The sequence below is a fragment of the Chrysemys picta genome, chromosome 4, assembly GCF_011386835.1.
Source record: "Chrysemys picta bellii isolate R12L10 chromosome 4, ASM1138683v2, whole genome shotgun sequence".
NCBI classification, from domain to species: domain Eukaryota; kingdom Metazoa; phylum Chordata; order Testudines; family Emydidae; genus Chrysemys; species Chrysemys picta.
Window position 1 is genome coordinate 94,982,913 of NC_088794.1, and position 12,388 is coordinate 94,995,300.

The 12,388-nt window shown below is 43.6% G+C and overlaps 1 protein-coding gene across 1 annotated transcript in view; it reads left to right on the forward strand.

Annotated features, from left to right (window-relative positions):
* Positions 1 to 12,388, forward strand: part of INO80 (INO80 complex ATPase subunit) — a 117,122-nt gene that overhangs the window by 53,472 nt on the left and 51,262 nt on the right. The window contains exons 20-24 of the mRNA XM_005284688.4: positions 2,959 to 3,126; positions 3,568 to 3,701; positions 6,188 to 6,255; positions 7,971 to 8,064; positions 10,234 to 10,411. Of these exons, the coding sequence (XP_005284745.2) occupies positions 2,959 to 3,126; positions 3,568 to 3,701; positions 6,188 to 6,255; positions 7,971 to 8,064; positions 10,234 to 10,411 (642 nt within the window). The remainder of the gene's footprint in view (positions 1 to 2,958; positions 3,127 to 3,567; positions 3,702 to 6,187; positions 6,256 to 7,970; positions 8,065 to 10,233; positions 10,412 to 12,388) is intronic.

Genomic DNA, 12,388 nt, shown 5'->3' on the forward strand with positions numbered 1-12,388 from the left:
CACTTTTGCTAGCACATTCGTATTAGATCACACCTGTATTAAACTGGAGAACTTACAAGAGCCCATTAATTACCTCCTCTTCTACAAGTAAAACCATTAATCTGAAGATTTGTAAACAAACAATCCTTAAACCCAAGTAAGCTAATGGAAAAGTCAGTACATGAACTGAAGGGGACTAATACAGCATTGAAATGTCTAGAAGAAACAAGAGCTCCACAGAGCACTAAAGGCAAGATCCTCTCAACGATGAGAGAATTACCTAGTGTCTTTCTTTAAAAAAAAAAAATAATAATGTTGAATATTCCTTGTTTTTAATGCTCTGTAATTTCCCTTCCTCATTGCCTGTCTCCCCACCACCTCTTTCTCTTCCTTTGAAAATGCTCCTAAGTAAAACTGCAATGATTTGATACACCTTAGAGCAGAGGTTCTCAACATTTTTCATAGTGTCGATACAAATACAGAGGTTGTCTTGTGGATGCCATCCCACCATTCCCAATTACATAATATCACTGTGTTAATTATAGCAATTGACTACATAGAAAAGTGATAGTAGGGAATGTGCTTCACTCACTGTTGGGGTGCCTCATTGTGGCCATTTGTGGGGATTAGCTCCATTCATATCTGGTGCCCTCCTTCCAACAGTTGTTCACACCGTGTCCCCCTCTCACTCTCCAGGACTTGCAGTGCTCCTCCTTTGTGGTTTGGCCCTCCAACCAGGTCACTATATGTCCTCCCCTTCTGGGGTATCACAGAGTGCTGCTGGCTCAGCTGTCCGCATGCCATTGTAGACAATTTTCCGGTCCAAGGCCAGGCCCCAGGCCCTTTCTCCATGTTTGCTTGCTACTCTGGGTTCCGGTTCCAGCCCCAGCACCCTGTGTCCTGTAACTGCTGTCTGCTTACTCACAGGATCTGTTGCTACTTCCCTGGACGACTTCCTACTTCTCTTTTCTGTCTTCTGCCATCGCAGTTTACCAGCTCAGACTACCTCCCCCAGGGCATAACTGTAGACTACTTCCATCAATCCAAACTCCGTAGCCCCAAACAAACCTTCCTTCACGCAAGGAGTGACTGCAGACTACTTCCCCTACAGCCCCCTTCTGTTCTCAGCTTCATCCCTGTATGCAGGCTCAGCCTGCTCCTTCCCAGCAGAACGTCATCAACTAGCCTTTATCAGTCTCTTGCTGTCTTCCAGGTGCAGCCTATAAGGTTGATTGTCCTATTTTAACCTTGTGTGGGGGTGAACACCCCCATCACAGGGAATCATTAGATATAGTCTCTAGTTTCTTTTAATGCGGTTTAGTAGCTGAAAATAAGTCAGCACTGTATATGAACAGCCAGTCCATTTAAAAAAACAAACAAACAAAAACCTGTCAATATGGTGCATTCTTAAACAGAAACTAGTATCCCCACACAGCCTTGTCCCAAAATAACAAAAGGTGTTAGTTACAATTGATTTAGTTATTTTGGTGCAAGTTTGTGTATAGACCAACTTTTAGGTCTTGTCTACACCTGAAATGCTGCAGCTGCGCTGCTGTAGTATTTCAAGTATAGGCACTACCTATGCCGATGGGAGCGGTTCTCCCATTGGTATAGGTAATCCACTTCCCTGAGAGCTGATAGCTAGGTCAACAGAAAATTTTTTCCATTAACCTAGAATTGTCTACGTTGGGCGTTAGGTTGGCTTAACTATATTTTTCAGGAGAGTGGATTTTTCACACCCATGAGTGATGTAGCTAGTTTGCCTTTACTTAATGTAGGCCAAGCCTTAGGCCTGGTCCCCACTAAGCCCCCACTTTGGACTAAGGTACGCAAATTCAGCTACGTTAATAACGTAGCTGAATTCGAAGTACCTTAGTCCGAACTTACTGAGGGTCCAGACGCGGCAGGCAGGCTCCCCCGTCGATGCCGCGTACTCCTCTCGGCGAGCTGGAGTACCGGCGTCGACGGCGAGCACTTCCGGGATCGATTTATAGCGTCTTAACCAGACGCGATAAATCGATCCCAGAACATCGGTTGCCTGCCGCCGGACCCTCCGGTAAGTGAAGACGTACCCTTAGTTTACTAAGGGACTACTCCTGGTCCCAGTACACATCCAGAGTAACTAAGCTGCTAGGAGTTCAGCACAGAAGGGAATTCATCTCCCCCATCCCATGGAGTAGCTGTGGAGCCACTACAGAGCTACAGTATTCTCCAGAGTTCATACACCCTCCTTTTACTAAATGGAATTGGCAGGTGGAGCTGTGTAGGGCCTGGATCCATGGGTCCCATTCCTTCTTCTCTGTGATGTCTCTCACTTCCTCAGAATGTTCTCCACACTGGGTCAGAGCTGGGGGAGTGACAGGGACTTGCTGGAGACATTGATGAAGCAAACAAGGGCTTAAGGGATTCTTCTTTGCTTTGACAGTGCCTTTTCCATACCGAACACCACCCCTCATATGGTAATATGGGATGGCCAGGGTGATCATGATGATTGGCATCTGATTTGTGACCTCTGGTTGAGAACACCTGCTTGGTGACATGACTTTACCATAGTACCGGCCCTGGGCCACATTTTCAAAGGTGCCTAAAGATGCAGATAGGCACATAGCAGGATATTCAAAGGCACCTCAAATCAATGGGAATTACGTGCCTAGGCACCATTAAAAATCCACTAGGTGCCTAAAATACCTTTGAATACCACCCCCCCACACACACACATACACACACTCCCTGTTCTTGGCTTCTCTTCTGATTCCTTGCAGCCTTCCAAGACAGGGTTCTCAATTAGGAAGTGCTTTCTGTGGCAGGTCCTGGATCATTGAATTACAGGTATAATGGCAGTTGCCTGTGTATTTTTCTCAGATAGTTATGTGCTTTTCCTATGATATGATCCTACAAGGGTTATATTTACTGAATCTTGTTCTGGTATTGCTCTGTTTAGGGACAGACTAGGACTATAATCCCATTACTGTTTTGCAGATTGAGATTCTCATGTACTGCCAGCAGACCACCAGGCAGAAGATGCTGTACCAAGCTCTAAAGAACAAAATCTCTATTGATGACCTGCTGCAGTCCTCCATGGGCACTACCCAACAAGCACAGAATACCACTAGTAGCCTCATGAATCTAGTCATGCAGTTCAGGAAGGTAAGATCAGCAAAAAATGTATAATCATCAGCCATCTTGGAAACACCATAGCAAAAAATACTTCCTAACCTGGGCTGGGTTGATTGCATGCAGCCCTAAGTTATGCCCTGATGCAGTATAACTTGAGACCAGCAGTTATAATATATGCAATAAAGCAGAGCCCCTGCCATACAGTGCATGTGTCTGCTAGTTGGATCCCCATTCATCACTGAAGAAATCATTCACCTGGGGAAGAAGAGGCAATAGAGGTAACATGGTTGAGAAATGATATTATCTGGTATCTAAACTAAGATGGACGCTCTATCAAGCAGTTGTATGCTCACCAGTTCCATCGTTTGAGTGAGCAATTTTTCCAAACATTGGGCTGGAAAATGCTGCATATGACTATATTTCTGTTTTTTTCCCCACCCAAGCAGCTGACATCCTCCTTTTCTTACCCAGGTGTGTAATCACCCAGAGCTGTTTGAACGACAAGAAACTTGGTCTCCATTTCACATCTCCCTAAAGCCATACCAGATTTCAAAGTTCATCTACCGTCATGGACAGATCAGGGTCTTTAACCACTCGCGGGACAGGCAAGCCAATTCAACCTTCCCTTCAACTTATTCAGTACCTTTTATTTTGTCTCTTAAAATGTCTGCTCTCCCTCTTTTCTGCTGTTGTGATTCTGCAAGGGTTTTATGGGGCTCTTCAGTCAGTCAGTCTTCCAAAATTTTGATTTTAGACAAAATGGAGCTGGTAAAGCTTTTAGCCAGAGACTGAAATAGTCAGTAGCCTACACAACATTGAAATTTTGCTGATAGGGCTGGTTTGAGTTGTATATCTTTTTCTCTCACTCTCTTGCTGGGGGGATACATCCATGAATGGATGTGTAGCATTGTTTAAGTGGGTATTTGTATTATAAAGCATGTGTTAGCATATTCCTGTCTGTTATGGCATGTGTCTGCATTTTGTGCACTGTTATTTTGAGGAGGTGCTGTAAGGTCTACCTTTTGGTTTGGTTTTTTTTTGTTCTCCAATTACCTTCAAAACTCCTCTTGTTGTCCTATCCTCCTTGCTGAGGAGGGCTAGCTGCAGCTCCCTTTGGGGCCATTTAATGCCTTTAGAGAGAAGGATGAGTGAGCTGTCACTAAAGACTAGTGTGAGACGATTTTTCCCCATACGGGTCCTGTGTGTGGTGTCCACAGCACTCTGTCCCTACCAGCTTGCAGCCCACCTGCTTCTTGTGGCACCTGCTACTAGATGACAAGTGAAACTGTTCAAGTACTTTACAGTGTTTTTATAATGTTATTCAGACTTAACTGTAGTTTTGTAAATGACTTGGGAGTTATGGTGGATAATCAGCCGAACATGAGCTCCCGGTGTGATGCTGTGACCAATAGGCTTGACGCAATCCGTGGTTGTGTAAACAAGGAAATCTCAAGTAGGAATAAGAAAGTTATATTACCTCTGCATTTGGCACTGGGTGTTGCCTCTGCTGGAATAGTTTGTCCAATTCTGGTGTTCACACGTCAAGAAGAATGTTGATACATTGAAGAGAGGTCAATGAAGAGCTATGAGAATCATCAAAGGAGTGGAAAACATGCCTTATAGTGATAGTCAGTTTAACAAAGAGAAGGTTAAGGGGTAGACTTAATCACAGTTCATAAGTACCTATGTGGGGAACAAATACCTGATAAAAGGCTCTTCAGCCTAATAAACAAAGGTATAACAAAAACCGATGGCTGGACAAATTTATAGATATAAGGCATACATTTTTAACAGTGAAGATTCTAATTAATCTTTGGAACAATTTTAACAAGGGTTGTGGTGGATTCTCCATCACAGACAATTTTAAAATCAAGATTGGATGTTTTTCTAAAATGTGCTTTAGTTCAAATAGGAAATATTTCAAGGAAGTTGTATGGTCTGTGTTATACAGGATGTCAGACTAGAAGATCAGTTATCCCTTGTGGTCTTGTAATGTGTATGAATCTATAAGTTCTGATTAACCCCATTCCCTGAGGTTTTTAAATAGTGCTAGCCAAGTGATGGCTTCCCTGTTTTCTTTCATTTTATTTAACTGTTACACACCCAATATTCAGTGTTCTCTCATAGCAGAGCCATACTCATCAACTAATCCTCTAACGAGCAAGCAAGTCAGCACTGGTCTACACTACAAACTTATGTCTGTATAGCTACGTCACTCAGGGGTATGGAAAATCCAACGTAGTTATTCCAGTCTAACCCCCCAGTGTACACAGCACTATGTCATCGGGAGAAGTTTTCCTGTCGACATAACTACTGTTTCTTGGGGAGGTGGAGTACTTACGCCAACAGGAGACCCGGCGGCATGTAGGTAGTGTCTTCACTAAGCACTACAGCCGCGGAGCTGCACCTCTGTATTGCTGTAAGTGTAGACACGCCTTCAGGAAAAGTAAGACAAAACAATTTATACTCTCTCCTTTTTCTGCTGATGATGTGTAATGGAATTAAGCTTCAGTAGAATACTGGAGGAACCTGGTTTCCCTTGAGTGGCTTTTCATATGTAAGGAAGCTATCCGTGTTGATTAGGTGTAACATGATAAGTTGTGAGCATCTTCCAGTGCCTTGACAGCTAGTAATAGCTTACAGCAGATGGAAAAGAGATGTTTGAGTGCAGTCTGCTGGTTGCTCTGTTTATGGGAATGCCTGCTTAATCTTTATCTCATTCAATCATGAGAAATGTGCAGAGCAGTGGATCACATAAACCATTAGTTAATAGTAAAGGATAGGATAGGCACTTTCCCAATATGAAAAGCCATCCAGAAATGATGTTCTGACTCATGGTTAAATTAAGTAAAATACATTGTGGCTGCTGCTTTTCATTAATTCATTATCATGCAATACTGGAAAACTGGAGGATCAGGTTTCTTAACAAATTCTGTAGACTCCTTGACAGCAAGAGGAGAGTGAAACTGTGATACTGTAACTGAAAGTCACTCTGTAGTTTGGGGTCAGAGCTTAGTACTTCTGACTTCTTGATTGAATGTGAACTAAATTACCACTTTCTTATTTTTTATTTTGTTCTGTTCATTTTCAGGTGGTTACGGGTTTTACTTTCGCCATTCGCTCCGGACCACATCCAGCAGTCTCTCTTCCATAGGAAGGGTAGGTTTACTTCCCTGGGGAAGCAGTTAAGGTGGCTAGCACACTTCAGTATGATGTTGCAAGCTGTCTTGTTTGGAGGGAGAATTGGTGTAGATTAACTTCTCCCTGGGACTATAGATTCTGTGCCTCTCTGGTCACAATTCATTAGAACCTTTCAACCTTAGCACTTGACGTGAAGTCAACAAGCTTATTTCAGTTGATTAATAAGAGGCAAGATAGAAGGATAGTCTAAAAGAGCTCTGTTTAGCCTCAGCGTTCTCCTGTTCTTATCTCTTGCCCTTTTAGTCCAGTTTAAAAGAGTTAATATAGCTTTTGTACACTAGTTTGAGGTTTGCGAATTCTTCTTAGATTCAACCCAGTGAAACCTCAGGAACATTTTAGAGCAATTTCTATAGTACACCAAGCTACATGTTCCTCTTTCCTATGGACCAGTAGGAGAATGGACATGGACCTGAATTAAACTGAGAGACTGCTGGATCCAAACTAGTGACCAGTTGAACAGAAAACTAAACAAGCTTTGTACATTTGATGTATTATTCCATTTAAAATTGCTATTACTAACTGTGCTAGTAAGAGAGAACCTGGTAATTAACTTGCCGAAAGAGAGGGTAGATTTTGGAAGAGGAGCAGGAGCACACTTAAGGCTCTATTCCTGCATCAAGAACTGTTAGTATGGACCCCTTAATCTGTGTGGCGTTCCATTGAAGTCAGAAGGACTTTGCGCAGCCACAGGGATTTGGGTTTCATGGGTGATTGGGTGCTGCCTGTACAGCTCTTCTTCATATCCTGTGGGCTGCTCTGTAACTGTTCATTAGTTTTGGCTTGATAAATCTTCAGGGAGATACATTTTTCTATGCAGTTAATACAAAAATCCAATGGTGGTGGAGAGTTAAATATGGTAAGAATATGAAAATAAATGAGTGTACCCCTTCCGACATCTTTAATAGTCCTCCTCTTGTCTGGCCCAGAAGCAGTGACTTGAATTCAGGGAATGGCAATCAAGGTGAAACCTTTAGCATCCTCTAAAGCAGAGGTTCTCAAACTGGGGGATGGGCCCCCCAGGGTTGGGGTGTGTGGAATGTATTCTGGGGGCGTGATAAGCTTTGGGGGGGGGGGAAATTATTGCACACATTGTACCCATAGCAATTAATAACTAGCAAAGCTGATTCCTACAGACATATAAGGGCCTCAGATGGTGCTGTGCATTTTGACTGATATGTTAAGCTTGCATAGCATTATACAAAGTTGTTGCCGTCTGTACGTTAATCCGTTTGCTATGACGAGAAGTGCACATTTAATTGTAAATGTGGACCATAATCACAGTTTTGCTTTTATTACAATGGATCGTTGGCTCATTCGTGCAACAGGGAAAAGAAAGCAACTCAAGTGAAAAACAAAGAAGCCCAAACTGACTCAAGTGAAGCACCGCCACTGCATATATCCACATATGTACTTGTGTGGCGGGGGGGGGATGTAGACTACTACAAACACAAAGAAGGGGGGTGCGATCAAATACGTTTGAGAACCACTGCTCTAAAGGGATAGGTTACTTTTGGAGCTCCTATATCATTTCACATTCTTTTTGTAGTAAGGCATTTGGATATCTAGAACCTTGGGATCAGAATTCACCTGGACTGGTCCATGTGTGCTCATTGTCTCCTGTATGTGGACCTGCAACAGATATCAGCCTTAACTTTGACATTTTTGTGATCTAGGTACCAATGAAGAAAGTTGTTTTTCTTTCCTCCGATTTATTGATGTCTCTCCAGCAGAAATGGCAAACTTCATGAATCAGGGACATTTAGCCAGGTGAGGAAATGAATTCTATTCATTTAATTTTAAAAAGAAACTTAGAGGAAAAGTATGTGCAGTTTAATAAGTATTTCTGTAATAAATTTGCATGTTCTTGGGCTATGATCAGCTATCATTTATTATTAATTTGTGTTACAGTAGTGTCTAGAGGCATCAACAAGATCAGAGGCCTGTTGCGTTAGGCATTTTGCACACACATAGTGAGAGAGACAGGGTAGGTCTACACTTACGTCCGGGTCCGGCGGTAAGCAATCGATCTTCTGGGATCAATTTATCGCGTCTTGTCTAGACGCGATAAATCGATCCCGGATCGATCCCGGAAGTGCTCGCCGTCGACGCCGGTACTCCAGCTCGGCAAGAGGAGTACGCGGCATCGACAGAGGAGCCTGCCTGCCGTGTCTGGAGCCGCGGTAAGTTCGAACTAAGGTACTTCGAATTCAGCTACGTTATTAACGTAGCTGAATTTGCGTACCTTAGTTCGAAGTGGGGGTTAGTGTGGACCAAGCCACAGTCTGTGCCCCCAAAGAGTTTACACTCCAAATAGACAAGACAGGCAAAGGGTGTGAAGGAAAAGATTTGCCCATTGTGTCACAGCAGGGCAATGGCAGAGCCAAGACAAGAATAAAATCCAGGCTTCCATAGACTGCACTACTTCTCTGTTTTTATTAATTTTTTTCCTCTGTCTTTGTATATTTTAAAATTTATAGAGAATTACTCTGGGCAGTAACTGCAGTTACTGTTGCCTTCCTTCCATGTGTGCCAATCACAACATGAAATGATTCTCCAAGGCACACTTACAGGTTGATAGACTTTTAACCATGAAGGACTCCATGCTGGATCTGCACTGTGGACTCCACTAGTAGACAGCGGGGCTGCAGCGGTTTTCCAGCACTGACAGCAGGGCGGTGCAACACACCAAGGGGCCCAAGGCACCCAGTCAGGGCTGCAAGGAGAATGAGGAGCCCCTAGCCAGGTGGTGAAGTGGGGGTACCCTGCTGCTGGACAGTTCCTGCTAAGGGATGGCTCCCACATTCTGGGCTGGTGACCGAGTCAGCGGGACTGGGACAGTGGAGCTGCAGAGGGCTCCCTGCATGGCTGCTGGGCCGGTGACACCTGATCCCTTTAGGCACAAGGCGCTGAGGAGGCTGTGATCCTGGCAAGGCAGAGCAGAGATCCCCTGACCAGGGCCCCGAGAAGGAGGACAAGCCCCTGGCCACTTGGGCTTGAGCTTGCTGGTGAATGGTTCCTGCCCAGTGACAGAGCCATTCAGCAGCAGGGTGGCCTCCTTCATGTTTGGAGGCTTCTCCTTCTCCTTGCAGTCCTGGCTGGAGGTCTCTTCTCTGCCTGCCAGGACTGCAGCCTTCCGTATACCTGTTTCAGCCTTCCAGCAGTGCAGGGAGCCCTCTGCAGCCCCACTGTCATGGGAGTGAAAGAGCAGGGCTGCGAAGGGCTTCCTGTGCTTCCACAGAGCCAGTGACATTCGATATCTGCAGGTGTGTGGTGTCAAGGGGCTGCACTCGTTCCTGGTGGATTTTTTTTTTGGTCGATTTCAGTGTGGCAGCTGAAATTTATCTCTATAGACATCTATCAGTTTAAATCAAACCCTGCCAAGCCTGCTTATGTTATATAATACTGTGGGGGAGGGTGTTAAAATGAAAATTCTGAATCTTAAAATTTTGAAGTGAGCATTTTTTTGCAAAATGGATTAGTACCATGCTGTTAACTGAAAGAAAATTCAACATAAAAATGAGTGCAGTATAATAAATCTAGATATCTTGCCAGGGTAATATGTAAGTGTTGTAGGTTTTCATGGTTGAGATTATTGGACCAGTCACTTCTGTTCTGTGGTTCAGTAACGTGATAAGACTTTTTCTCCTGAAGTGACAACGTTAACGTAGATCTTTGTGTAGCTCTGTACATTGTTCTTACCACGAGTATCTATATATGCAGATGATTGTGGAGAAGTCAGAGAAAGGTACTAGTAAAAATGAAAAATAGTTAAATTGGAATGTGGATTGGGGAAAAAAAGCCCTGTTTCCCCAAAGCCAGAATACTGTAAAAACAAAATGTTAAAGGAATAAGACATGTCAACCACAGCCCTGCTGTATCTATTTAAGCCCCCTCCACAGAGCAGTGAATAAGTGCATTTACTGTTGTTTATTTCAGATGGTTAGCTCTTTTCCTGTCTCTGAAAGCCTCCTACAGGCTCCATCACTTGCGCTCCTGGACAGATCCAGAAGGGGAGCACCCACAGAGGACTCAGTGTCTGGGAAATAAAGATTTCTTGCTGGGAGTCAATTTTCCACTCTCTCTTCCCAACCTGCACAGCTGCACTTTTCTGCAGGTAAGGAAAATTGTCAAAGACATGCAGATCCTTCATTCAGCAAATACTAGCAGGCTGTAGCGAAGGGGAAACAGGGAGAACCCTTCCATCCTTCTAAAACACATGAAAGGATAGACATGGAAATAAGCTTCCTTTTATGATAGGTGCAGTGTGACTTTGTTAATTATACACCACTCCCTAAGAAAAATTAAGATAATTAAAGTGGACTTTAGTCTTTCTACATAATTTTTATATACCATACGTAGTGTATTATTAATAATTAATTAAGTAAATATATCTGTGTACCAGAGTGCAAGTTAGCTGACTTTTAGTGCCCAGTGCGAGGCTCATCTCTTCAGCCAAGTTTCTGCTTGATCTTGATCTGCTCATTATTGATGGCTGATTGGGAGGAAAGGGGTTAAGAGAGGCTACTGCAGCCAGTGCAGACCTCACAGTTCATGGTTTTAAAGTATGTAATGTACCCAGGCAATGGGAGCATAATAAATAAATACCCACATTTTAGTAACCCTTTTGTATGCTATACTCATCCATTGACCAGAGGGTATCTTTTTTGCACTCAACAACAAAAATGGCGGTTGAAGAAAATCAAAGTGTTTGTGCGTGGGGCACGGTGTGAGAGGGAGACTTGAGGGAAAAGAAACAGCCCAACCTAGCCTAGTGGGGAGTGCATCGCTGTTCCTCAGCCCATGTCTGTTACATATAATATGATGCTGTCGCCAAGCTGTAGACTGAGAATGGAAAACCCTGATGCTAGTGAGGTGCAGGTCACTCGCAGACCAAAGTGACCATGCTACTGATCTGGGGGATTAGGGAGCCCTGATATTGTTCTTAAGCTGTATCTCCTACATGTAATGAAGTACTAGTTCTAGTACTAATACAGCAGTCCAAGTTGCACCTGAAATGTCTAACACGTAGCGACCACAAGGTATATTTATTCTTTTTTCTCATGTGCTTTGTGGTTAGTATTGTAGTGATATCGCTGGCCTGATTCTGCCTGTGTGCTAAAATGTGGTGCAGTATTGGGTAATATAGCCTCATCAACAATAGTACAAGCAATGTATGCAGCAATTCAGATCAGTAATTTGAGCCCATGTGCCTGGCACTTGCTTTTGGTTAAGTTTCAGATTTTCTGGCCATTTAAATCTGTTTTGTGCCAAAAACTAGGCTTAAATAGCTACTTGGGGATTATTCCCAGCACAGGTGAATCCCCATGTGATAAAAGGTCAACATAATGGCCACTATGTCCCTACCCTTTCCCAGTCCTAGCATAAGGCTCATGGCCAGGAAGCTATTACAACTGCCTGATCCATAGCTGCTGTAACAGCCCCTTGAGACCATAAGCGTCTGGCATAAGGTAGAGCAGGTTTAAGGCTGTTCTGTCTTACACATGGACTAGTACCTGCTTGCCAATCCCACAATTAGGGAAATACTGAGGTGGTTTAATACCATCTGTTCCACCCCCATCTCCTTCCATTCTTGTGAGTACGGTTTGGCAAGTGTGAATCTAGCCCTAAATATTTTGTATCTGGATTTTCACTTATTCACTTCCATGTAAATAATGGTGGTGGTGGTGGGGATTTGGAGTGGTTCATGTGTGAATTTATGGAAGGGAATGTACCTTATTCTGGAATATTTAATAATTACCCCCAAGTCTCTTTTGGGTTATGGGAGTAGGTAGGACAGATTTTTTGTGTGAGGGAGGGCAAGAAGAACATAGACAGGATGTGCTGGAGCCATGTGCTGTGTGGGAAGGAGTGGTTCTTTAAAACAGAGTTACTGCTCTTTTTGTGAGGAAGATGCCAAGTGCCTAGGAGCTACCATCTCCAGTGCCTGTGTGACTTATAAGCTCTCCCTGTTGTTTTTTCAAACTTTAACTATTGCATGCATCTGTGGACTCGGTGACTAGAATAATATGTAAAGGGAGCTGGAGTGGATACCAGAGTGTTATAAGTGCAAGTGTTGCCAATTCTCGACCTG